The sequence below is a fragment of the Pomacea canaliculata genome, linkage group LG3, assembly GCF_003073045.1.
Source record: "Pomacea canaliculata isolate SZHN2017 linkage group LG3, ASM307304v1, whole genome shotgun sequence".
In the NCBI taxonomy this organism is placed as follows: domain Eukaryota; kingdom Metazoa; phylum Mollusca; class Gastropoda; order Architaenioglossa; family Ampullariidae; genus Pomacea; species Pomacea canaliculata.
The window spans coordinates 5,231,398-5,259,156 of record NC_037592.1 but is presented as its reverse complement, the minus strand read 5'-3'; the positions used below and the strand labels follow the sequence as shown (position 1 = coordinate 5,259,156).

Sequence of the window (27,759 nt, the reverse complement as noted above, 5' to 3'; positions counted from 1 at the left end):
TTCAGGTTCAAGTGTATAATGAGCGGATGCATTGTTTAATTTTGTTCCTTCAGTTTCTCCGTGTCTGACCTAGAAGACACTATGCTAAGCGTGGCTGGAGGTGTGTTCCTCCCTGTTCTATAGCTAGTGTCACTGTAGGCAGCTAAACAATGGGGACTTATCAGCGAGGCTAAACTCGTGGTCAGAGGAGAGCATAGGAATGGCAAGATATATAATGAATCCCTGCCTTCTACGCATCCAGGGGTTAGTTACCCCCTTCCCCTCAACCCCTATTTTCGTAATCGCCGATAAAAGGACAGAGTAGAGGAGTAAAGGTCGGAGTGGGGTCAGAGGTTGATGCGATGGACATGGTCGGTGACAGATGGCACATACAGTTTTTGCGAAGTGCTAGAATAAACATTACCCCACGATCATCACTTGCACTTCTAGTGGCACGAAGAAGTGCAGCACCCGGGAGTTTGGATTTGTGGCGGGTGGCCGCTGCAGCGTTTGTCGCCTCATGCTGCTGTCCTCCCACAGGTGATGCGCTTACATTTGCCGCGTGGCGCCGCTACCTTGTTCTTTATTATGTGCTTGTCTTTGTGCACACCCGACTATCACACCTGTCTCCTATGAACAGTTGAAAGTTACTGTGAATACTATTGAAGTCTCCCCATCGGCGTGCTCAGTGTGTGATCGGACTTTGCACGAACTGCTAGGGGGTCGTACCGTTTTCCCATCACCCACCAGGGCGCCCAGGGAGTTAACATTTGCAAGGTGTAGGCGTAGCAGATGCTGCGATACCTGCTGCAAAGAACTTGGAAAACGGGCCCGAGCCCCTCCCCACCACCCCTCTCTCCTTCAGCCGACGCAGCAGGAAGATTGCAGACATCCACAAGTCTTCTCTTTTCACCACTGTTGCTTGGACTGTTGCTTCCTCAACTCCTTCCCACTCTACCCTCCCGTCTTGCCCAGCCCCGACTTTCTCTTACACACACACGCCGTCTGCCATCTTCACCTGTTCAGGTAGGCGTGTTGAGTTAGAGCACTGGATGTTCTGTCACGGCTCGCCGAGTCTTCCGCATCACCGGCCTCCTCCGGTGGATCCACTCCCGTGGCTGGGACTGGCGACTACGGCAACTTGGCGGTGTTTGTGGTTGATATTCATGGTGCCTTAAGCTACACTTCATACCCACTTGTACACTATTTGATACCGTTACTTATTCTTGTTTACAATACACGCCCCACGTCTCTGTACCGATCAAAGGAGATCATGGTATGATTTACGGCGTTTTTATCTGAGAAAAACGGCATTGGTTCCAGACTTTCCGGATATCCTTTAGAGATGTGTTTGGCACTCCTATGACTATGGCACCCCCTGCGATGTAAAGGGGAAGGAGGAGGATAGACGAGAGACTGTCCAATGTTAGGTAGTTCTCATCATTCATACATCTGCGCAAGACATCGTCGATGTAGAATTGCCGGTCTCCAAGTAAATTGCTTTTAGTGTCTTCTTGAATTTCGCATGGAGCTGACGGCCCCCACCCCTAACACGAACTCACCCTGTCTCCACCTCTCGCAACCTCGCTCTTTCTCTCTACCTGGATGTATAAAAGCTGACATCTTCATGTTTTGACCTCGGGTAGGTGCCAGTGCCAGTCTTGGTCTAGCGGGACAGGCGTGTTTAGAAAGGGCGAACTTCGGGTAGTCGCACGCGTTATGACTTCTCCCCCTCCCTTCTTTCTCCCCTTCCCACTACGCTCTCTCACCTGGCTTTTTGCGATCTTGCCTCCCCCCCTTCTCATCCCACCCCTCCCCTGCTTCCGCCGGGGCCAAGGGATCGAGAGCGCGTGCGCGTGTTGAAGATAACGTGCAGCGGCAGATCCACTGACTCATGAACGAATGACTCACGAGGTAAAAGGTAGGTAGGTAGGTGCCTCTCTTTCTGTCTGTCTTTGTTTAATTTCAGGATGTGTGCTTGGCTGCCGCCGATGTAGAATTGAGTCTGACAGCTCTGCGTTTGAGGACCAGACGCCAGGAGGCAGGGTTAACGGTTATCGCATGGGTAATCCACCCCGTGCTTGCCCCTGAAACTGAACCGCACGAGGAACGAAGCCGCTTGTAACTAAAGATGGTCCTGAGGTGGAGGGGGATGATTAAAGTTACTGTCGTCTGACGAGCGTATCGGAAGTTACAACACAGTTCACGCGGTCTTATTCGTAAGACTGACCAAAGTACAGACTGTATCTCGGGATACATGCGCTAATAAGTAGAGTGGCGGGAGAGAACTCTGTGTAAACATCCGGCTGTCTGAAAGAGGTCGCTTTGTGCTGACGTGTTACACATTCCCAGAAAACAAGATGTGACGATGACCGATGAGTTCAGCTCATGCGCCGCAGCCACAGTCACGTGTCAGTCACATGGCTCACACACCTGGGAGGCTTGAATGTTCCTGCTGAGGTGGGCGACTCGTTGACATGTCATCATGTATTGTGTGTGATCAGCCTCAGTCAAACCTCCTCAACTAACCACTACTCACGCCTTGTTCTTGCCCTAAACTCTCTTTCGCACTTATCTTACAGGCACTTTTCATGATCTAATGAGCTTATATATATATAAACTTGTCAAAATAAAACAAATGTACAGAACAAAGAAAACAAGAAAGAAATCTCTAATACGCGTGAATCGCTTGTACTACACTGATATCACGGAAAATACGACAGTTAAACCGTATAATTGCACATTATCGGCAACTCGTGGTAGGTCACGAGGTCGCATTTACACATCGACTATCCGTTGTGTGAGGAAGAGGAAGAAAATATGTACACCAGCCTCTTTCCTCTGTCTATCGGATAAAATTTCTTATGTCAGTTCATACCCCACATTGATCAGTCCTACCTTTGACGGGAAGCTTCAAATCTTCATTATGCAGATGCTTTCTACTTTCCCCTCTTGCGATGTCTGGCATTTTTTGTAGATAGTATCGGGTATGTCACGTGTCATCAAAATAAATGCTTCCAATGATTGCGGGTATGGTGTAGCTGTCGACAGGTCCCACTCATACCGAAGCTTTTTTTTTTGTGCGTGAAGGGGGCGAAAGGAAGGAATGCGAAGGAGGAATAGTGGTCCTCTATTTTTAAAGTTGAAATAAGAGTTTAAAGCGGAGCGAAGCCAGATGTATTATTCGTCTTCCTGCTCGTCATCTCCATCATCGTCAACTTTATCGCGCTTGTCATGTGCCGCGAGAAGCGATCACGAGGCCTAACGTCCGTGTAAACTGCTCACCACGGCCCAGCAGGCAGGAGATGAAAGCCAGCGAGGAGCATGACGATGTTATCGAAAGTGTTTGGGATGAAGGGGGACGCCCCTTGATGATCGCGCGAGAGGGACACGTCACTCAACACGTGCGCGCGCGTGTTTTATGGATCAGGTCTCGTGCATCTCTCGCGCTGCCTCCTGCATCTTTGTAACTCGCAGACAACCGCTGTCCTCACCTGGTGGCCCCCACCACCCGAGTCCCTAATCACTGACTTGCGAAGTCGTTAGCGCACCTTGCCAGGGAGGTCAGTGAACCGTGGTCGGGGCTGGCGATAAGGGAGCACGATGTTCGCCGCACCACTTGATTGTCTGGGTGAACATTAGAGCGGTTGGACGCCTCCGACACCCGCGGTAGTGTTGGTTTTTTTATCATGAAAATAGCAATCAAGATTTAGTATTTGTTTGATTGTCAAATAGGTTTTTCCCAGCATTAATAGTTGATGTGTGAGTTTTTGACGATCAGTAACCGCGGAAATACATCAGTTACAGACCATTGAGTTTTCTTATTTCGCGGATGGCTGTTTTGATATTGCGTGACGGTCCTTCTGAATGAGTTACATAGGATGGTAGGTAGTACGGGAGCATTTCCAAAGGATGACAATCTGGCGGTCATTCTGTACCACTCACGTTGCATTGTAGAAGTCATGCGGGTGAGAGAGAGAGAGAAAAAAAAAACTGAAACAAACTTTAATTAATCATTTATTAAACTCATTTGTTGCGCCACTAACAAGCAAGATTGTAAAACACGGTGGCCCCGAAGATGCGTGGGTTGTTGTTTTTTTTTTTCGTGCCCAGTTATCTAACCAATCTTCCTCCCAGCCCCTCCAGTTCCTCATCAAGATCACAAACATAACTGGCCACAGGTGTGCCAGCACGTGCACAGCATGACGCATGCGGCGCGAGACAAAAGGTGGAAATGTTGCATGTTTTCTGATGTGGCAATCTCTTCATTTTTAGAAGGTTTTTTTCTTTATTTTTGTTGTCTGGAAGAGAGCCACGGAGGGATTTTAAAACTTTTGTCTCCTCCCTTTTCGCGCGTTTGTTACTTTGAACCCCCTTCCTCTCATCTTTTCGCCTATTCCCCCAAGAAGGCGTGGGGGGAGGCTGATGCGACATAGAGGCTTGGCTGCAATGGGAGAGTGTGGTGAAACAAGAACCAGAAAGTCCACTGGGAAAAACATTTGCTTCTTACTAATATAGTGAGAATCCAAAGGTCTCTAGTTCAGATCTCACCTCGGGGAAGCTTTGTTACACCTGTACCCTGGTCTTCTCTCCCAACTCCCCCTGGGTTGGTAGGTGGAGTCTCCAGATACCCTGAGGATGAGGGGTGAGTGAATGGTGTGGGTACGGGCTCACCAGATACTTCGGTTTTCATTCCCTCTTTCACGATGCGAAATCAGCTCAAGGTGAAAACTCTTTTATCGAGTCAGTCAAGCAAGCAGCCAAGAAAGGAGACGATGATGTGCAGTCGGGGCGAGGGCAGGGTTGAATCCGGGGGTAGGGTTGGGGTGAAGCGGACTAACGACCCATTATTAAAGGTTTCCCCCTACCCTCCAGTCCTCCAGTCTACCCCGTCTATCTCCAGTGCCAAGATAAAGACCAAGTCACAGAGTCAAGGAGCGTGTCTGGAACCACTTCACAGCCGCCAGTCAGCAGCAAGACATGTTTATCGGAGAAGTCGACGGCGAGCCCACTTACAAAATTCTATTTAAAAAAGCTCTCATTGTTGTAAATCTTGATTAAATTATGAGCGAGGTGGCAGCCGCGTGGTAGACGTTGATGTCAAGTAGAGAGTTCGTCGCGGGGGACCGTTGGAGGGTCGCTAATGATGCTTTAATGAACGTCCAGACGGCAACGCCGGCGTTATGGCCATTTGAGAGCTGATAGTAGTTAGGGATTTCTTTTTTTTTTTTTTTTGGCACGGATTGCCGATAGTTGTTTTCTAAAGTATCAGTCGCTGTTTTTAATGCCGCTGGTGGTCGGGGCGTGGTGGTGGTGAGGTGGTTGTGTTGATGAGTGCTGCACATCGTTGCTTGCTCGGCATCGAACTACGAGAGTCAAACAATTCATTTGACATTAGGTGCAAAGTCTCTCGACATCACAGTTTGTCACAGGCGGGGGTAGATTAACGACCGCTATTAGTGTGTGAAACAGGCGATCATGTCAACAAAGTGCATGTAGCGATAGACAGATTGTGTTTCAGAGAGAGAGAAGAAAAAAAGAGTTCACCAGGGTTGCCTAATGGGGGCTCGCAGTGCAGAGATCGTGAAATTGCTAACAGTTATTTGGAGAAGAGAAATGTGAAGACGATGGGATAATAACCTGTTTGTAGGAATTGCGATTCACTGCCACTTGTTAACCACCAGGAATGTTTGTGGCTTGTTGGCACCCGACTAGACACGCCATCGCCTCTCCCAGCAAACAATGGCTGAGATTAGCTCCAAACCCTCCACCAAGTCCCAGCCTCCACAGAGAACAAGAGGAAATGAAGCGCAGAGCATCCTCCGAATTGTTTGGGTTGTCAGAAGGCAGAATGAGATTTTCCTGTCGTACCCGTTTCCAGTGCGACCACCTGAAGCGGGTTACCCGACATGCCGTGCGTGCATGCTGTGGGCTGGCCGAGGCGCATGCGTCAGGCTGCACGTGCGTTTGATTCCTGCCTCCTGCACTCTGTGACATTGGTCTGAGGCATGTCGTGGTAGGTCTGCTGCCGTTGTTCTGCTAGAAGTTGTCGACAGGTACCGTGCAGCATCCGACAGGAGATAAGTGTCGAACTGTTGTCCCTTGGTACCAGGGAAGTTAAACTATTTGTTGTCTTGTTTGCATCTTGCAGACACGTCCTTTGTCAGTCTCTGGTGTTTCTTCCTCTTTGTCCTGTGATGGTGGAATCTGCCCTTACCTCTCTCCCCCTTTCCCCCTCTACTACCTTCCTCTGTCTTCCCGTCCTCTCGTCCCATTAAGAATAAAACAAAGAAGCAAGGCAGAGGTTAACAATTGTGTTTCGTTTCAAACATGCAGATTTCGACCATAAGGTGTTGTCATGGAGACTGTTTTTCAGCTTTGTGTTGGAATTGCCCGTGCGACCATCTTTCTGCTGTGGTTCCGACAAGGTGGGTTTGTTGAGGGAGGGCCTAACCTCGCTACCGCTAAATACAAACGACGAAGTTGCTGAGACGAGAAACAATACAAACAACGAGGGGCGAGGTGAAAGGGCAGGCATGTGACCTTTAACGGCTTCAAAGATGTGTCAAGTCCTCGCTGTGTCTGTCGTTGACGTGCTCGCATGTCGTTAGCAGCTGGGGATCCACAAGCTGATGGTAGTCACGACCTAGAGGGGTCCGCACTGCAAACACATTGCATGTTGTTGATGAAATGCTCTTGTACTGTCTCGGTGTTCTTTGCTGTCAAAACCGAACTACATTTCAAAATCGCTTTACAAAACAAAAATCAAAATAAAATAAACGCATGGTCTCGAAACAAATAGTTCATTGTATTCACAGTTCACCTTCTCTTCTTCTACAACAGTGTTTTGATTTGCATTTGTGATTAGTAGTTGTGGTAGTATCAGTGGTAATACTAGTGGCGGGAGCAACAACATCTATGTATATATAATTGTCCATTTTCGGCGCACACTTCTCTGTCACGCCAGTGGCATCGACACAATTGAAGTGAAGAAAATGATTTGAGGAACATGATCTCCATTGCCGATCCATGACACACATCGTTTAGAAAGTCGAGTTCCGGTGGCTTTAGAAAGTGGATGAAATTCACGAAATGTTAGCGAGTTACAGAGACGATATGTGTGATGGTTCCCTTCTTCCTTCTGACGGCAGCAAACAACAAAGACGATGATAGCCAGTACATGTGTACATTTGTCACCCGCCCGTCCCACGTGACATCTGGTGAGTTGCTTCTCCCAGAAATGTATCCCCGGTGACAAGGTCCGCTGTGTTCTTTCTAAGAACTCCATTTATTAGTAGTGCGTACACGCTTGTCTCTTCTGGATAAACATCGTAAAATTTTCCTTTTCCTGACTGGGTCCCACACCCACCCTGTTTAAAGGCGCAAAGGGACCCCAGTGTTTTCGACAAGAAAAAAAAAGACTTCCAAGCTGAAGAATAATCGACTTCCGTTTTCGCTGATGCCGCCACTTTGCTAGCAAGTCCCCCAGCACACCAATCTTCTTGCCAGGAGTTAGGAGACTGTGGGAAGGAGAGAAGGAGAAAGTGGCTGCCCCCTAAACACACATTTGGCCATTGGCTGATCCCTCAGGCTTTGGGGTCTTGAGAGGGATCGGTGGTTGTGAGAGGTGGAGACTAATCCAGCTTTGGGCGTCTGTGCTGACCTCATCAGGCGCCATTGGTGGCCAGCTCGTGATGGCGGCCAGGCTGCTGAGAGGCAGGGCTGTACAGGGTGTCTAGGGAGAAGGGTGGCGGCATCTTTGTCACGTGATCAGCATTGTCCACTCTCTGGGTTCTGACCAAATACCGTGTCATCATGAAGATTTTTGTGGTGTGGGGGTAGGGGAGGAGGAGGGGTAGTTCCTTACAATCCAGAAAACTGGTAAAAGTAGGAGGACGTGTGGGAGTCAAGATATCCAGTGGCTTGTTTTCTCTTGTTTCCGATGAAGCGTATATTGTTGGCTTTTAATACTTTTGCAATAGTACCCGTCAAACATCTGAAGGTGAAGCGCATCACCTGTTCGTGTATGACGTTTTACATTTTTCCTACATGCGGGCACGTGCACCAGGATCTGGGAGTGGAGGGGACTGGATCAGGGGAGGGGCATCGCGAGAGCCGGCGAGAATTCTCACTCAACCTTCACCCGCCCGTCTCTCACTCTCGGACTTAATGCCGGATCTGGCAACAACCACACTCTTGACATGCCGGCCACTGTGGTGCTGCATCAAGCAGCTTCACTCAGTTTTGCCTTGAAGTTGAGGATGAAGCGATGGTGAACTGGACTACTGGCATTCAGTGGCCGAATAAATAAAATAAAATAAATTCGTTGTTGAGGGAGCTCTAGTCTGTGCATCATGAAAACTATTAAAATATTATTCAGATGATAAGACAAAACTTTCAGCACGAGCTCTGGCCGAGCTTTGAAGTCCAAATGCAAGACACGTGTAAACTCGTTTCGCGTTTTGGCTTTCAAGTGTGATTTGGTGGCTGTGGACTTTGGCAGTCACCTCGGCCTGAGGCGGGAGAAGTGTGCATTCATTGTCCTGTTCACTCAACTAGAACCCTTTAGCAAACAGGCCCAGGCCATCGATTTCATCGACCTCTTTCTCATCGATGGTGTGGGGTGGGGCGTCCACCCGTGTACTGTTCGTTACTTCGGGGGTTTCACAAGTTTTGCATCGAGTGAAAAGCTCATTGCTTCTTGGTTTTGGGGGAGGGGAGACTATACAGCAGAAGGTTTAATGAAATGGACGAAGACCATGCCAGAGGAGTCTAGGAAGGGGTCGGTGGGGTGGTGAGTGGAGGAAAGTAGAATGATGACAAAGTTTTTTCCCGTTAAGTATCAGTGAGTGGACCATTGAAGTGCAGGTAAACAAGTCGCCGAAGGACCTTGACATCTTGTTTGTAGTAAACGCTTTCCACAGGTGAGTGTCCGCAAAGACCGGGTCTCTTCCGGTTCAGGTGGAGCCGCTTGTCTTCCAGATCGTGTCAGGCACGCGAGGCTGAAAGGAAACAAAGCGAGTTACCCGGGGTTTGCATGCGTGCGCAGCAAGAGTAGGCACCCGCCCACCCGCTGGAGTGCACACCCACTGAGAGAAGACAACTCCCTTGATTAATCAGTTGTCTCAGTCTCGCCTTCTCTTCCTTCCATTCCCCTCCATTTTTCACCCACTCACTGTGCACATCAAACAAACACGTACCGGGAGTTTGGTTTCTTTCTCTCTGTGTGTGTTTTAACTGCTCTTTCATCCCCTCTTTTATTCTGTTGATAAAAATTCTTCCTTCTTCCTACCACAATGAGCTTTGCAGAGATGTACCGTGAAAAAAAAAACCTCAAGCGGCGTCGGTCATGTTCCTGCCATCGTGGTTCGTGCTGTGGAGGCTCCCACGTGGCTTTTGTTTGCCTTGTGTGTTCTCCCGTCGCTTCCTCCTCTTTGAAGGTGATAGCCCCTTCCTTTCCCCCAGCTCTGGTCATCTGTCCCAGGGTTTGCCGTATCTACGACCCCTGACCTTCCACCTCTGTGCATATCGGGCTCATGGTAAGAGTTTCAGCGGCCGAGAGTTTACTTGTTGCCGCATGTGTTTAGTCTTGCATGCGTGGTAGTGGTGGTGGTGCTGCTGGTGCTGGTGCAGGTGCTGGTTGGTGTTATCAGTGTGAGGAGTGACGGCTTTACGCAAGGGTTGCGGGGGACGCTGATGGCGTCGCTGCCTATCGTCAATCTGGTGTCAGCTTTGTGACGACGATGAGCAGGTGCGCATCGTTATCAAGTCGTCGTCGTCACCTCTGACTGTTTAACGACGAAATGACACGGGAGTGCGGATTTTATGGATGTTATATGTGTTTCACCTAGTAAGAACATCATCTACACTTTTTCCCCGAAATAAAAATAAATCTGTTACTTTTTTAAACGTCGAACGGTAAATGCTAACGAGAAAATAATGTAGTGAATGTAGGATGGTGTAACTTGCAGATCTCCATTGTATAGGACCTTAGCAACAGGAAAGGGGCTGACAGCCTAGTCGTGAGTGTTTGTGAGAGAGAGGTGAGGGGGTGGGGTGGGCATTTGATGTTTTACACCGAGCAGCAACTAAGGGCGTATGATGGCAAGGCACCCAGCCCTGTAAACACATGCCACAGCGTGCCCGAGACGAGAACTGAACCCAGGACATCCAGCCTTCACTGTATCAGTGACAGGCACTAGCCGTTGCGCTACCGGACCGCCATGTGGGACGATGATGATCCTCGCTGGTGAGAGAGAGAGGGAGAAAAGGAGATATAGTGTGGTCTATCACCAAGAACAAAGTCGCTCAGTTCCGGCCCAGGGTTCATCAGCAGCAGGTCCAAATAAGGAGATGCCGCCAACGTTGAGTTTTTATATTATTTTTTTAAAGGTTAGGCTGCGTTTACAAGGACAGTTAACAATGGGATGCTAGCATCGGACGAGCAGTTTGCTGGCGCGTGATGAGACTGAGGGGTGCGCACAGGTGAGAAGGTGCGCGCGGGGGAGGATCTCGTGCGGACAGCAGGATGCGAGAGGCAAGACCTCAGGCCGGCCGTCAACACCCACGTCAAACTGTTGTGTATAATGAGAGCTGCTTGCTTTTCTTTACGCTAATGGATCAACATCATGTAATGGCTCGTGAATTTGTGTGTGTGCGCGCGCGCGCCTGCGCTGGTGGGTTTTTTGTTGTTGTTTTTTTTTCCCAGCATTTCATGTAGCGTACACACCCCAGAAATGGTTAGGTTCCATTCGCCTCGCCTCGTGATGAACCTGATGGTTGATACAATCTCGCGAATTGCTAGTCACCTTGGCCGCCATCTTAATTTGTGGAGGGAGGTGAAGGCGGGGAGTGGAGTAGAATTAGGTTTACACGGCACGTGCACCCACCGGAATCAAGAGATGCTGAACGGGTGGCGTGTTATCATGCGGTGATATCTTCGCTGCCTTCTGGCGCCCCTACCCTACCCTCCCTGGACCCACCCTCCGCCGTAAAGGGAGATGGTCTTTGTGCGGGTAGCGAGCAGCACTACTTCGTTGGTGGGCTCTCTAGTAATCTTCCTTTAGAAAAGCTTCTGCCGTCTGTAGAGCACACGGCTTGTGGTTGTTGTGACACATGTCCAGGCTGCTGGGACATTCCAGTTCGCTGGGATCCCCGTGTGATTGAGCCCAGCAATCCGCATCAATCCGCTACATGTCTGAGGGTTGGTCCCGACAATCCGTGCGCTTGACTGGATGTAACACAAGTAGAGTCTGAGCTCTCTTCTCCGCAGTAATGCGTTGTTATTCATTTCCTAGGCTTATCCTAGACACCAAAGATACTAATCCAACGGTCTTCATACCTCATACTTTTTTTTCTAGTGGACTGCTGACTCAAATCACGTGATTCAGCAAGTCCCGGCGCATGCGCTGTGACTGATTGCGGGTTGGGGTGGGTGCTGCTGTAATGCAGCGTTGGTCGAATGGTAGCAATAAATACTGATCTTTTCTTTGAGTTAAGTTTGTTTTACATAAATTTCTCTTAAAACCAGATTTTGTGGCCCGTTGTATGTCAGGGAGACATTCATTTGTACAACTTACAGCCTCGCATCAATAACAAGTCCTGCTGATAAGGCTTGTGAAGAGGGCTTAACAAGAGAAACAAAGGTTATGCGTCAATGAACTCTGTCGCGGGCTGTCAGAGTTCCAGTAGTTCAAACCCTGGTCTTGGCTTGAGGTCAAGGGCGACTGCAGAGCATCTTATATCGGGGATGTCAGCAGCGGGAGGTTGCAGTTCCTCTCGAGTCTTCATCTCATCCCCGCCTCCTGCTAACGTCCTCTTCGTCTTTTACAGACCTACCCACCCCTTTCCATTTCTTTTACTCTCCGCCACTCCCAGTTCTATCCATCTCCTGTTTTCTTTGGGCTGTGTAAAGAAGGTCTTCAACTTTTTTAGACTTTGTTTTTTTTCTCTCTCTCTTTCCTTCGTCTTAATATTCGGAACATTTCACGCTTTCGGGACATAGTTTCTTAAAGAAAATCATGGGGAAAATCAAGTGTGGGTTTTTTGGCGATCGTACTTTTGACCAGGAGTTTGGGGAGAGGAGGAGATTGACAGATGACCTTTTTTTTCCCCCCAATCTAGGACGCCATTTTTTATCCTGTAACTGCTTTTCCCGTCATTTTTCTATTAGAACACGAGAGGTGCTTTCATGTGCTGCCTGCGTCGGTGCAGCGGCTGTGGTGCCCACCCTGCTCTACCCTTTCCCACCCCCACCCGAGCTTTTTCTCATTTGTTCGTCCGACCTCGCAGCTTGACCTCCACACGTGTGTATCCATGCGAGCGAGACTAAACACTTAGGCGAAGTGTAAACTTGCTGCCGCCATGCTGTCGTTATCAGAGCGCGACGTGCGCTACAGCCATAGGTCAAAGGGTGCGGATAAGGCCAACCCCCCAGGGTATTGACCAGAACTAACGGGCCCATCAGCTTCAAAGAGAAGAGAAGAAAATGTACGCCTCACGTATCTCAAGATACAAATGTGTTTGTCTGCTTTTGTCGTCCTTTTTTTTTCTTCTTCTTCCCATCACCATATTATACACATATGTTTACAGATTATAATATTTTAATAAAATAACAGTTAGCTTTATCAACTCAGTTCTTTACGATAGGGCTAGAAATAAAAGTGCGGCGACTGGCTGGAGTGTGGATCCTGAATCCACATATCCACAATCCAGGTAAAGGTGTGATGTCTGCTGACAAAGACAGGCGCTATACAGTTTCCTCTGTACGACCTGATGCCACTCAAGGAACCTCTTTGTCCAGTGGTCTTGAAAGACCGTCCTTGTCCGCACCTTGATGATCTGCCATCCTGGTTAACTGCCATTCGTGGTCCTGAACACCTGAACACCCGAGTCGTTTGTCGGCCTCCATCTTCCAGCAACAATGTTCATCACTTATGTGTGACAGGAGTAAGACTGATACACACCTACAGAGGGTCACTATTCGCGGTCATGATTCGTGCAAGAACTGGTACAAACAGTAGAAAGCTGTCTACCCAAAGTGCTAATATTAGAAGATGGAGAAGGGTGGTGGTGGTGACCTAAAGCCCTCATTGGCACCAGGACTGTTTCCCATCAGAACAAAGTAATGAAGAGCTGCGTGCAAGGAATGTTAATCTAATGACCAGGGTTCTCGGGTCAGAGATGGGCACACACTTTCTGTCGCATATCTAATCTTTCAGATTAAGCCTCTTGATGGTTTTCTTGGCATAATAATGCGTTTGCTTTGTAAGTGCTTCTAGGTAGGGGGAGGTTAAAATATGGAGGGTGCAGTTTTATCTTCCAGTGCCTCCCACTTTAGTGCTGAGGCGTGGGAGGAAGAGGGTTAAAGAGAGAGAGAGCGTGTGGTGTAGAGAACTCGTGACAATGAACACCTCGGTGGCATGTCCAGACCACCGGCCCGCCATCTGTCTGTGTGCTTTGCCGATGAAAGTGAAAGTTTTTTTTTTTTTGGCCATGATCTCCAAAAACATGTTGAACAGAACATATGACAAGGTACACCTTTGACCGACACCCACTTTTGTCTGAAAGAAGTCTCCCGACTGTTTATTCAGTCGTGCGGCGGTTATTTAAGTTATTTTCAGCGTTTCAGTGACGTCAGCGAGTGACTGTTCAATGTTAGATTTTCACGTCACGTGCCACAGCCCCTCGTGCCAGGCTCCCTCGTGTAAGAACACTCGCTAGTGATGCATAGATTTAAGTGTGGCTGCTGCTGCTACTGCTACTGCCTCTTTCTGAGAGTTCTTTATACAGACTTCGATGTTATTGTTTTTGCTTCCCGCCCCCCTTACTTTCCCATTCTTGTCAAAGTAGGAAACAGCTGAGGAGCCCCGGCCCTCCGTGCTGAGCATCACTTGGTAGACGAGTGCCTCCTAAACACACGTTCTTGCGCAACTGAAATAAAAAATAGGGTGACATTTTACTGAAGGTTACAATATTGTGCAAAGTCAGAGTTGACGACCTCACATTTCGTGTCATTTCCTAAATACTTTAACAACAGCATTTTCATCTGATAAACCCATGAAAAGGTCGCAGGTCAGACGGCGGATGTAGGGGAGAGCGGATCTGCCTGCCAGACTTGACAGACTTGCCAGAAGTCGAGGGTCGTTCGAATTTGGTTTCGATCTTCAGGAGCTTAACCAAAAAAAGTAAAAAAGAAAGAGAAAAGGACGCTCCATGTCAAGCAGCCAAACCCCCGAGTGCACCACACTACTTTGCAGATGAATTAGCTACTTTCATGAAAGGTCAAAAGTTCATCATAAGATGAAGGCATTTGGTCACTGGGGGACAGATATTTCTTTTTTCGGGAGCTCGGACTTCGCTTTGTAGGAAATTAAACTTTCTTTGAAGTGAGCGATGCACTTGAAGATCAGAGCTTGTCACCTGTGTAAAGGTGAGGGTCACACAGGTCACGTTCTTCTCGACACCTCTCTCTGAGACTTGGGATGGTGGAGGGGTTGGCGAGCTGGGGGCAGGGGTAAACTAACGGCCGGCCTGGCAGGTGTAGAAGCTTCATGTTTGTTGTCAGGTGCTCCGACATTCCAGCGATGCGGGAGCTGTGATCGTCGTCAACACGGAGAAGGCGGTGGACAAGCATCCAGCGGCCATGTCACCTGTCTTGTCACGTGTCTTGTCTACAAGAGCGCATCCCTCGCTGGAGCTCGACAAGTCGGTGTCGTCACGGGGAAAGTAGGATGCGCGATCATACTAAAAATAGTTCCAGAAAAAAGAAAGTATTAAAACAAAACACACGTGGAGGGCATGTTTAGACGTTTTTGTCGGTTTCTGCAACAAAATATGAAGTGTTGCTGTTTGACGGCGGGCAAGTCGTGGGAAACTGAAATGAAGAATTGTAGACATTGTAGTAGAATTGAAGACGTAGTTGGAGAGTGTGGGGGAGTTGTGGGGGGATAACAGTGGGTATCGCTGTCTCTCTCTCTCTGTATAAAGGGGAAGCATGTCAATAGAACCTGCTCAAAACTCCTCCCCCATACACACCATCAACACCACCATCATCCTACTTTTCACCCGGAACTCCTCCTCCTCTTATTCACCCTCCAGTCGTCTTCCCCAGCGCATTTTTTTTTATCTCTCACTCTCTCTCAAGTGTTGGCTTTTCTCTGCGATAGCGAGCGTTGCCTTCATTCACGCAGCGCCCTTGGTACCGCTCGGAGGGGCGGGAGTCTGGCAACCAGCGACCATCTCACGCACCCCGTGATCTCGAGAGGTGCTGCTGCTGCTGCTGCTGCTGTGCCGACTTGCTGCATCGTGGTTATCGAAAGCGTGAGCTCTCCCCATCTTCCGGCAGCTGCGGCGTTGCAGCATTCAAGCGCTGCTGCGTACAGCGGACTGCAGCACGAGGGACGAGTGCCAGCGGCGCCTCACGAGGGTTTTCTTTATTCAAGTACAGTCTCGTGCAGACGTTTACGTGAAGAGAGTTGTGTGTGCGTGCGCGTGCGTACGGCGTCTCTAAGTCTTCGTGGTTCGCCGCAGTGAGCACAGTGTGTGACCGAACGGAACCTCACATCGTGTGAACCCAAAACTTGTTTCAGCATCCACAGGAAGGAAGGAATGTGTGAACTAAGCAGCAGAATGGACGTTGGGGATTATTTTTTTTTCGATTTTTGTTTTGTGGCCAATCTCAAGGACTCTCTCACCTGTTTAAGCACTTGACATCCTCGTCAAGGAGCGTATTGACGAGAGGGGGGTCAGCGTGTTGCACGAGGTGGGGGAGAGACAGAGTGGTCATCTAGGAGACAGCGACATCGCGTGGCGGCTACTCGCACAGCTGTGACGTAACGTCAGGTGTCGTTACAGGAGACGGCGACAGGAGGAAAACTCCACGTACCGCGACAATCAGCCTTTAAAATAAACAAGTGGTTTGATTGGTGTACTGCCTAGTCTTCATGTGAAGACTAACATGGGATGTCGTCTGCCAGCTGTGAACATTGGATGCGACGTGTGAACGATGACTGGATGCTGCTCATTCTGACTTGAACACGAGGAACTGAGGGGAAGTGTTCCGTTGACAACAGTAAGCTGTGTGACCGTCGCCATGTCTCGCTTGAACGGAGGGTGCCGGCCCGCCAGCACGGGCCTCTACCTGTCTCTGTGGGAGTCCAAGGTGCAGGAGCTGCTGGTAAGAGCGTGAGCACCGCTCACTGTCTGTCCCTCCGTCTGTCGCCACTGCTCTCACTTCTCTACTCCCACCACGCCCCACTCCTCGGCCACATCGTTACGCGTGGAATGTTCTAACGACTTTTCCAGTCCCTCTCTCTTATGTGAGGAAGAGAGAGAATGGTTTCATTCAACATTGTTTTGGGGTTCGCTCCAGTTTGAACAAAAAATTCCTTCTTCGCCTTCTTTATTTTTTCTTTCTTCTTCTCGATGAAAGCATTGCAATGTCTAGCGAGAATTGTTATTGCGGCATCTGTTGTCTTTTGCTGGGAATTAATAACAATTAATAGCTGATGTCTTGTGTTCACGAGTGACATGACCTCGTGACCCCGCCTTCGCGCTCGAGAAACACTGCGGTCAAGTGTACAGCGAATAGTGCGTGTGTATTGACAGCCGTTAGTGACCGTCACGTGATGTCACCTTTGATGTTGTCTCGCACTCTACCGCAGCTTATGTTTCCTCGACAGTCTTTCGTTGTTTACAAAGCATCCAGACATCGTTGTTTTCTTTTTCTTTTTCCCCTGAGAAGATTATGAATGGGAAACACTCCTAAGACATGATTATTGTGTTTAGTGTTTAGGAATGGTAGGAAAACAGATTTTCGTCAGGTTTGTAAAAACGTTTGTTGTACACTAGTAGGGTAGGTTTTTGTACAGATACCTGGATGCACTAGTAGGGTAGGTTTGTTGTTCAGAAGCCTATATATGTATTAGTAAGATCGGTTTGTTGTTCGCGAGTATGTACGGCGTTTTGTGCAAGTAACCTGGGGAGGGGTTAGTATCGGGGTTAAAGGTTGAGGGTCAGAGAGTGGCTCGCATGTCACCTAACTAGCCAGGCTGACTCATTAGTGTCGCTACCGTTTCAGGTGGAACACAGGTGGGTAAGCAAATAGCCTGTGGCCAGAGGGAGCGGGTTAGCCGGGTGTACTCGCATCCTTGTGTTTAGTGATTCATCCTGCATGTTTACAGGGTTTACTGTGTTGACACACTGCACTCTTTCTTTTAGTGTTTTCACACGTGCAGCTTTTTCCTTTTGAGGTTTAAAACCTTTTTGTTTTTGTTTTTGGGTCGTAGCTATTTCAGTCCTGCGTTGATTGACGAGTCATCTGCCACACTGTAGCTGCGATCACATGACAGTAATAAGACACCGCACCACCAAGCAATCTGCGCTCTTTCCTTCCTCCCAGAGTCTGCGAGCCTGGAGTCAACTTTGAGCTTCCAGGCTTCTGATGAAAATATTCTGCGTGCAGAAAATGCTTTTATCGGGTGTTGATGTCGATGTTTGTTCACCCGTGAAAGTGGGATGTAAGGAGTGGGCATGGCCGACACACTGGGCTGACCTGTTTAGCACGGAGAACTAGGACGATCGGTCATCAACAAAATGTACTCTTGCCGCTGAGCTGGGAGACGAAGGGAGGGAAAATGAGTCTGTCTCTCTCTCTCCCTCACCTTCCTTCCCATCCCTCCCTGTAGGCACATGTGGGTATTCTCAGCAGAAAATACGTTCGCCGTATCAGATGAACTGTCCCACGATCTGACTTCAAAATCTCAGTGGCAGACGAGAAATGTGGGTTTATCAAGTTCCCCACAAACTTAAAAGAGTGGAATTTTTTTTTAGTCATTTAATTGTTTTTTTAAAGGACATTTAACCACAACATGCGTGTCTTTCTGTATTGAAGTTCTATTTTTTTATCACATTCAATTTCTCTATTTTTTTTTTATCACATTCAATTTCTCTTTTTTCTGTTTCCCCCCATGTTGTGGATGATACTGGTGTATGGTGTGTACGGGTGTAATCAAACCTATTAACAGAAGACGATAAATTTTTGAAGGGAGTGTGTCGCCATTGTTCCAGCGGTTTATCGAAAGGGAGCCAAGCCTCATGGCTTCATCCTCGTAACAGGTATTAATAATGTCGGGGCTGAGGATCTTGTAGAACAGTAATGGGGGATGCAGGCTTCATTACCCACAGCAGCACAACTGACGAAGATGTAACAGTTGCACGGGTACAAACTTAGGGCCGGTAGAGCGCGAGTTTCACGCAAGGAGCTTCTAGTTTTTATTTATTTTTGTGTGAGACTTGAGGGAAGGACTGAGAGAGAGAGAAAGTAGACGAGGCGGAACAGAGTACAGGTGTGCGGGTGTTTTGTTACCGGGTGCACGCACGCGCAAATCAAACACACGAGCGAATGATGGGCTGATAAAAGGATGAGCGATGTGGCGCCCGATGTAAAAAGATTGCTAACACTAGCATCTCCCAGCACCAGCTTCATGACGAGTGTTTGAAGGGTGCAGGAAAATCCCCCTTTCCCCACACATCCCCGCCTCCCCCTCGTCATGACAAGAACGTCGTTGATGTTTAAGTGCTGCCATACCTGTTGAAAAGTCAAGCGGCGGGCCGGTGGGGCTCGGCACTTTCTTGTCCGTGGAACTTTTTCTCGTGATTACTTTTTCCGGAACCTGGGGTCCTGTGTACTTTATCTTCCCATGATTACCTTCGCCGGAACCTGGGGTCTTGTGTGCTTTATCTTGCACACCGCTGCGCATCTGGACTGATTAAATAAAGAAAAAATGCTGGTTCACCTGAGCAGATTGTAACGGCGCAGTTTTCTTTTCATGTCCACCCACCCACCTCCACCCCTGCTACTGGAAGTGAAAGAAAATAGTAGGTTTATAGCTGTAAGAGATAAGAAGCATTCCCACGTGGCGAGAAGTATTAAAAACGCGCGCGTGCGCACACACACACACATCCACACGCCCACCCCTTAGAGAAAGAATTAATTCCCCAGAAATTCGGTTCCAACGAAAGCCATCGACGATTGTAACATCAAAGGAACGGAAACCATGTCTTCCGCTTATTCGATCTTTCCTTCGTTCATTTCTTTCTTCTTTTTTTTTTTCTGACGATCATTGGATGTGTCTGCCTTTGTGGAAGTCTGTGTCTTTCTTGTGTCGGATGTAGTGACCCTGGGACATGACATGGTGTGACCTCGGTCTTGCTGGTGTGTGTGAGAGAGTCCGCCACGAAAATGAAGGTTTCTGGATTCCGCCAAATGTAAACAAGTTGTGGCCGTCGTGAGAAAACCTGAAAGAAGTTTCCAGCTGCGTGCAGACTGAGCATCCCGCTAACCAGGGGAGTGGTGGTCAGAGGTCAGCCTGGGAGTAGTGGAGTGCATCATTAGAACAGATGACTTGTCTCTGCAAGAAACCCTCGCCACTCATAGGTTGTTCCCCAAAACACCCGCCCACCCCATCCTTGAGCTGCTGAGGATAGTCTCTGAGAAGCAGCAGGATGTCGTGTGCGTGGAAGTGACAATTTCCACTCTGTATTCCACCATTACACCAGTGTCTGCTGCAGATAATTTCTGTTTCCCAGAAGACATAGTTGTGACTAAACATCTTCTACAATTGGTCCTTTAACACTGTAACAGTGAGAGACACCCATCAGCAGCTAATGTTTCTACCTCGGGTGCTGCTTGGCTTCTTCCCTTTTGTACGGACTTAATGTCTTCCTATTTTTTATTTCTCCCCAGGAAACATCTTCTCTAAACAATGCCGGGCAAAATTTTAAAAAAAAACGGTATTGGATAGTGGAAGAAAAAAAAGAAGAAAAAAAAGAAATGAATGGTTTGTGAGAAGTGCGAATGTTCTAAAGTGGTGTAGACAGTCTCGTGCTGAAAGGGATGCCTGGCTGAGTAGTAGTCAGTGCTGGCAACGGTGTGTGGGGAAGGAGAGAGAGAGCAGGAAAAAACAAACTGTCGCTAGACATTTATCTCTCTGGTAAACATTAACAGTATTTTTAACAACACACCTATTCCATTGGAGGGAGGAGGTAGTGGGTCGTGGGTGGGCTATGAGGTAGAGCAGCCGGAAGGGAAGAAAGAGAGTGTGTGGAGCACAGACCATGGCGATGGTCTGTAATACACAATTAGAATCTTTGTGTAGAGACCCTGCAGCTGTCAGGGTTAGATTAAATGAATTTATGGGTTCTTTAGCAGCTGCTTTTTTGTGTGTGTGTGTGTCTTCGATCGTTAAAAGCTTTCAAGTGGAGCCTTGTACGAGGTTCGATGCCGTCACGTGGAGCGATGGGGAGGTTGGTGACGAGGGGCCGGACTCACGGCACTCCACTAGGACCTGGCTAACAGCTAACGGGGAAGCAGTCAGCTAAACCTGAGTAAGCAGCTAGCACTTGGTGGCTTGCTGTGCACCTGGCCTCAGTGCGCACGACTCGCTAGGAGTTCTCAGGTGAACGTGCCACCGAGGTAAATTATTGCCCCTCGTGTTAGCAGATGGGTCTTTACGCTGCCAGCAAACGACGCCATCAACATTTGCCCAACAGTTGCTTTTCAGTCAGTGAGAATTTCGTCCTTCCTTCTTCTTTCTCCATTTCTTTCGTTGTTTAATAGATGGTTGGCCGTGCTATACCGTCAGTCCCATGAAATGATTGATGTTTGGCTTCCCGGGAATCTACTTCACGAGCATGGCCGGTTGCCGGATTTGGTTCGCTTGCTCAGACGTAATTCATGTTTCTGGAACCTTCCAGAACTTTGAACTGGCGGCACATAGTCGCCTGCAGGGTTGCCCCCAAGGAGAGACCCCTAGGGGTGTAGTTATCATGTGAGGGAGGTCTTTGCTCTGGAACAAGGTGGGGAACTGGAGGAAAAGCATCTTGTTTCCGAAATAACGAGGTGGTGTCCAGGGTGTTGTTGTACTCCTGGAGTCCTAGCTATAAAGATGGCAAAGGTGTCTTGGGGTACAGAAACTTGAAGTAGTGTTTGTGAGGTCTGGATGCTGCTTGATGATTTCGAAACAATATTCTTCTCATTGAGTTTTCCATGTTGCCATGGGGAACGACTTCTCGCTTCACAACCACGGCCTCCCTGGAGTCAGTAACTTGTGTATAGACTACAGCAGGGATGTCCAACCTCTTCTCGCCAGAGGGCCGCACTGGACATGATCTGAAATGTCTCGGCCATGTTGTGTCTGGTTAAAATGTTGGCCGTGAGGCAGCTTCATCAGTCACGTGGCTGGCAGTCTCAGCAGAACAACTGCTCGTGCGTGGCAACATTTATCTGAAACTTTTGAAGCCTTCTGGGTGAAGGAGAAGGGAAACTTTTTTTTTTCAACTGGTGCTGATTGTGAGTTGGGGTAAAAGGCGATGTGGTGGTAGGGGAGGGTTCGTGTTACAGGATGTGTCTGGGACTAGTCATCATTCACAGAGCCTCACCTACAATTTTACTATCACTTTTCCAGAGCCTAGCAGCAGGCTCCAGTTTTACCGAGCGAGTGGGGAGAGAGTGTTGAAGGTTGCATCACTCTTGATAACATTGGGGCGGGGTGGGAGCAGTTGTGGGTCCTGTACGGGGGGGGAAGGGGGAGACATGCAGGGTGTACTTGATGCTTGTGCTTATCAGTCCGCATCTCCCTGGATCGAGCAGGTGCAGCTGTCTACCTGTGTACCTCTAAGGGATGGTCTCACAAGCAAGAGCTGTAAACTTGCTGGGTGACCAGATGACCAGATCTTGTTTGCCGCAGCCTTTTGTTTGAAAAAAGTACAGTAAAAGTACTCACCCACCCAGCTTCCTGTGCCAATAGTACGTGAATATTATGAGAATCAAACAAAACTAAAGATTTGGTAACCGACCACCCTTCACCGAGAGCGCCTGTCAGTAGTACAGTGAAGGTTGGCTGCCCTGTGTTCAGTTCTCGTCTCGGGCACGCTGTTCTTTCTCTGCATGTGGCATCTGTTTACATGGCTGACTACCTTGCCGTGATATAAACTTAGTTGCTGGCTGGACATAAAGCACCAACTCCCCCGCCCCTCCATTTTCTTCTTTTCTGTATGTGTGGTAATCTTTTTTTTTTCCTGCTTTCCCACCTCTCTCTTTCCATGTTTCGCCTTTTTTCTCGCGTTCCTGTCTCTCTCTCACACACACCTTCCCCTATGTCCCCCATTTTATATTTAAAAAAAAAAAAAAAAAACAGAAATTACCCAAAATGATCAGATTCTGCGAGAGACTTTTTGTTCTGAAACAGAACTTGTGAAAACTACATCGGTGCCCGCTGTCGGCTGGGAAATTAGATATAAAAATCTAGCAGGGATCGAAAGTGCCTTTCTTTTAGAAGACTGGAAATCAGAAATGTCAACGTGATCTTTATTTCCTTGTAAAATGAGAAATCACTCTTTCTCTCTCTCTCGCAGGTTGCGATGTAACAAAGGAGAGGTGCGGCAGGTTTCAATCTGCAACTTGCACTTTTCTGCAGTGCTTTGGGGTTATTCTAGTCGTTTTATATGACCTCATGGTTTTCTTCCTCACCATAGAGTCGGGACTTGTGTATCTGCCTTTAGATAAACTCCTCCATTATTTTGTGCGGTTACAAAAGCTGCAGCGGTGACCGCTGACCCCGTGGTTTTGGAGGATGGCAGTGGCGAGACTTGCAGTTTGAGACAGCCCCTCGCCTAGCCAAGATGCATCTCCATGGCAGCAGGTAGGTGCTGCCAGCTGAAAAGGTTTTGAGGTGACTGGCGAGGGTGGCAGGGTGGGGGAGGGAAGGGCAAGGAAAAGAGTTCGACCTTTGGCGGTTACCGGTCGGGGTTGGGAGCGGGGATGGGGTTTCCAGCAGGTTGTTGATGGCGAAGAACCAAGTTGTTTGCCTTCACCTGCCACCATCAGCACCGCCACCACCCTCACCCCGCGATCCCATCCGCACCACCACCTTGTCTTCATCGCCTGACTTGTGAATATTATCTCCCACGCCCAAGGTCTTGTCGATTTGCAGTCAGTGTTCTGGTGTTAAACTGGATTATCTCTCTGCGTCATCAGCGCCAACTTCAGGCTGGAGGATAATCGAGGCTGAGGCGTTAAAAGTGGATTATTAATGGCTTTTGAGACTTACATGTCGACGCTCGGCGTTCTCTGAAAAACAAGTCTCCGGCCAAGGGGAGGGGTGGTTGGTACTGGCGTCTAGCACCTGTCGGAGCCAGTGTAATTCTCTGGATCAGTGCTTTGGATTGCCAGTGCTCAGAAACCGTGACAGAGGGGTAGGTACTGAACTGAGAGTGTGGTTAAGCTGTTTGTGGAAGATACCACCCGGGTAGTGCTGATGGTTGAGGGGAGGTGTGTGTGTGTCGGGCAGGAGGTGTTCGTGGGTGACTGGTTCCAGTTTGAGGTAGACTGGCGATGATGTGTTGCACAAGCTTCATTTTCATTCTGCCAGAAATAGATGTAAGAGGTGTGCTGCAGATTCACAGGTTGTTCAGCTTCAGGGCTGTGTGAAGGTAGCAACAAGTTGTGAAACCCATTAGAGGGTCAAATAAGGTGGCCTGAGACAAAAGACAGGTGCCAGCAGAAAAAGATCGTCAGGCAACACAGCTGATCGATATAGTTTAGGATGCATTTCCCAAGTCTTTGCATAATAAGCACACCTTAGAATGGACATGATACTGCAGTATTGACTTTTTTATTATGCATTCAGGTAGCCAACAACTCCAGCTGTGTTCATCCATTTTTTCCCCCCATCCCACTCTTTCCAGACATGCAGGAGGCTGTCACAGCAACAAAGAAAACCCAGTCTCATGGATCTTTAGTGTGGCGTTTCTGACTCCACTTTTGCTTAGCGGGATAGAGGAGAAAGGTCCATTTTTTACCGTGCAAATGTAGAGATCGTTAGTCATTTAAATGGTGCACACCATGTCAACCACAGCACAGTACTTTCAGATGTAGCGTACAAGTTAATATATTAATAGCCCACCAGCAAAGTGCTTATCATTCGGAATGCTTTACAAAATCTTGGCTGCTTTCAGGAAACAATGAGAGAGTCTGAAAGAAGGGTAGGCACACCTAGTGAGAAGTCTGATGAGTGTGTACAGAATAAGATGATTGATTGGGATGGTATAGGACAGAATCAACCAGTCTGGGTCAGGAAGACAAAACACCTCAGAAAATAGGGAATAGTGAAGCAATCAATACCTTCTGGGAAGTAGTTAAGAGGACAGCCTGAGAGTAGGGGGCTGTAGGTCTGATGACTTTGTGTGACAGCCCAATCATGAAGCAGTGATTGATAGCCAAGATGGGTGAACAGGGTTGTTTGATGTACAGTTCAACAGTTGAGTAGCCAGGGTTTGTTTCAGTTCTCAAATGCCAGAACAGTAATATTGTTGGGTTTGTTTCACTAATGGTATTGCTTCTTGAATGGATCGTTGGTCGTTTATTATAGGGCGGACATAAAACACTGTTGTCTACTTTGCTGCTTTTGTCCAGTCTTGTCAGCTTCAGATGTTTTCAGGCTGGCTGTGTCATTGATCAAAGTAGTCTTAGGTAGCAAAGATGAGAACTTAAGTTATTGATTACTTCCACAACAACACTGACTGGGTCTGCCTGGATCCAGGCCACCCTTCAAAGTGAGCATTGGGAATCCACAGGTTGCTGTGTTTGTTACAAACAGCTGGATCTTAGAGCTGTGTCTTGGAAACTTACAAAGCTAAGCATTTTGAATAAATGTTGAAAACCGACCATGATTTCTTAGAACACAATATTAATTTTTAAGATATATATATATCTTGTCTTTGCCTGAGAGGACAGAGTAGCTTAGCAAGCAGGACTGACCCTTGAGTCGTTATGTTGCAGGAGCTGTTGACCCACACAACACTCGAGACACACAAACTGGATCTGATGGCCGAAATCTCCAATCTTAAACTACGACTTGCATCATCAGAGAAAGACAGACGAGAATTGGACGAAAGATGTCGTATGGCACAGGTAATTTGTGATAACTGATGTAATGTTGGTGATTAGAGAAGAAGAGTGTACTTGTATATTTCCTCTGGCAGTCGTCAGGCTGCATGGCAGCAGGTTACAGTCTACTTCTTACAATATACTTGTGTGCTTCTTGTTTTTGGTATTCCCTTTTTGTGACAGAGAGATGCAGGTAGGGGAGGGGAGTGCAGTGGAGTAAGTGGTAGAGTGGGTGGGAGGGATAGTTCTGATGATGATGATTGATAGTATGCCAGTAGTAGAGTGGAGGATAGTTTTGATGATGATAGTTTTATGTGTTAAGATTTTTTTTTCTTCGTCGTAACAAATATAATCCTTGACACTATTCTGATGGATTCACTTAGTTTAGTTCAGAAAACTTGAATTAATCACTTATTTACTTTTGCAAGGATAAAAAAACAGATAAAAAACTTAAGGAATTTTTTTTTCTCAAACCTTTAACTTACATGATTATACAGCACTTGTCTCATACTCATAAAAATCACCATGTCTACCATGTCATTCACAAAATTATTCTGTTTTGGCAGAGACAAATAACAGAACTAGAAGCCAAGCTACTAATAAAGGATGCTGAAATGGCCGAACTGCGACAGAGACTCATACGCAATGGGACCTTGCTTCTTCCTGAACCTGGAGGCAAGTACCAACTTTGTGCATGTGCTGACCTTTAACTGTATTGGCTCCTTGAATGCATGTGAGTCTTATGACTTTCTCATCTCTCATCATAATTCTGGCAGGAGCTTCTAGTCTGAGCAGTTGTTTTATGCTCATCATTAATGTATTAAAATACAGATTGTGTAGAACAAGGAAAAAAAACATGACAGGCAGTAGAATCATCAGCATCGGCAAGAACGGGGATTTTTTTTGGGGGGGTCATCGAGGAAAGAAGTTTTTCCGTCATCTGCAGCCCTTTTTGTTCTACAAAACAGCATCCTGGGATGATCCATTTTATGCATAAAGTGATTTGATGATTGAGAGAAATATTTAATTAAAATAGTGCATTCTCTTTACACTTCACCTTGGCATTGTTATTGCGACAATATAATGTATTATTTTAGTATCACTGCAGCTTTAGCATCTTACCTGTCAGCTCAAAAAAAAAAATCTTCTGCTCTGAAGAGAGGATGGTGTGCATATAAAACCAGATCTGACAGGATTATTGCCGTTTCCTTCCTGAGCTATTGCCTTAGCACCGGGGTGGATGTATTCACAGCAGCATCTCTTGGGAATTTCTGTAGGCTATGAAAGTGACTCGTAAAGGAGTGCTGTCCCTTGAGCCATTGCCACAGAGAACGAACTAAGACATCGGGTACAGCTGGTACTTGGTTGGTTTAATGATGGCAGCAGAAGAAAAGGAATGGCCACAATGAACTTTAGGACTATTTACTCTTGGTCAGCCAGTGTTTCCTGTATAACCTTTGTGCAGACTTGTAACATAGCTGTAATTGCATACTATTTTGGAACTCCTCTATTGTATTGACTGCGTGAGAGCAGCAGGATGAATGGTAAGCGGTGGTTTTGGGAGCTGGTTTTATGGAGTGGACATTATTCTTTGATTGTTTTATTTTTATTTTGGGTCAGAAGCTTTTCTGTATGGCTCTATTTTTCTGGCACCAGATGGTATTGTTTTGAAATTCCTCACCCGTCAGGTGCTGTCGGTGACCGACCATGCCCTGTTTGTCACTGCCTGATAATTGACTGGCCATTAGCAACAATCAAAACAACTTCAATGATAGGTGAAACAAATGTTGCACACATGTGCAGAGAAAAAGAGATATTTCATTGGGGGCACCTTTCATTCCAGTGTGTGTATGCAAGCATGCCCGTCCCCTTTGCCCGTTACCTGCCTGACTTAGGAGAACCCAAAATTAAAATTGGGCCACCAAGGGGACAACGGGGGCGTGGAGGGTAGGAGATTCAGGGTCATTCAAACGTGGTCCTTCCTCAGCAGCAATACAAAAGAAAAAAGAGAAAGGAGACAAAACAAGCTGCCCACATCTTGTGCCTTACTGACTGCAACATAAAGAAAAACAAAAAATGATCTGGCAACAAAAATTAACCCCTTGTAGCAACAGGGGTGTTGCATGCATTTATGCATTTTCAATCTTGTAACTCATTTTAGTTCGCATTTTCTAGTCTACAAAGCCTTAGCTGTGATTTTCCACAGTAGACCAAACAGCTCCAAAAAACTTGCATTTTTTAATTATTTGTGGTAAACTCATGAATAATCAAACCATGGACGTTAAACCCACAAATGCTGACTGTACCTATATATTTGTTGGCATGCATGGCTGCACGTATGTTATTTGCTTGTTGATGTCTTTATGGTAGCACTTATCTTTCTGTAAGCATACTCTCAAGTTTCCTGCTGTAGATATGGTTACCTCCTCATCCCACCCCATCAGTTCTCTAGCTCTGTATTCCCTTCTTTCAGCTCAGTATATTTTTGCATGGCTGTAGTACCTTCTACATCAGGGGTGGGCAAAGTACGGTCTCATTTGCTGTCCATTCCATAATCACTAGGTTTGTTGTGTAGTCACCTGGCATAACTTAAAGTTTTAAGACCGGCCCGCAAAAACAAAACTTTGCCCACCCCTGTTCTAAGTATCTTGCTGTCTGATTGGCTTGGTCCTTTATAACAAATGGGAACAACTGGTTCCTATAATAAGGTAGGGAACTGGTGTTTCCACTTCATGGTACCACAGTGCAAGCTCATGAACCTCTCCATGAACAAGATTTATCTCACTCGTCCTGAAAGGTTTACATGCAAATGCTGTCATGTCAGCAAGTCC

The 27,759-nt window shown here is 47.4% G+C and overlaps 1 protein-coding gene across 8 annotated transcripts in view; it reads left to right on the top strand.

Annotated features, from left to right (window-relative positions):
- Positions 1-27,759, top strand: part of LOC112560634 (liprin-beta-1-like) — a 67,047-nt gene that overhangs the window by 19,070 nt on the left and 20,218 nt on the right. For 5 of the 8 annotated variants that reach the window (XM_025232586.1, XM_025232587.1, XM_025232589.1 and 2 more), the window contains 2 exons: positions 24,821-24,952; positions 25,495-25,603. In XM_025232586.1, the coding sequence (XP_025088371.1) occupies positions 24,821-24,952; positions 25,495-25,603 (241 nt within the window). Of the gene's footprint in view, positions 1-15,286; positions 16,157-24,820; positions 24,953-25,494; positions 25,604-27,759 lie in introns of those variants that run through there. The other 3 variants (XM_025232588.1, XM_025232590.1, XM_025232583.1) reach the window with 2 other exon arrangements.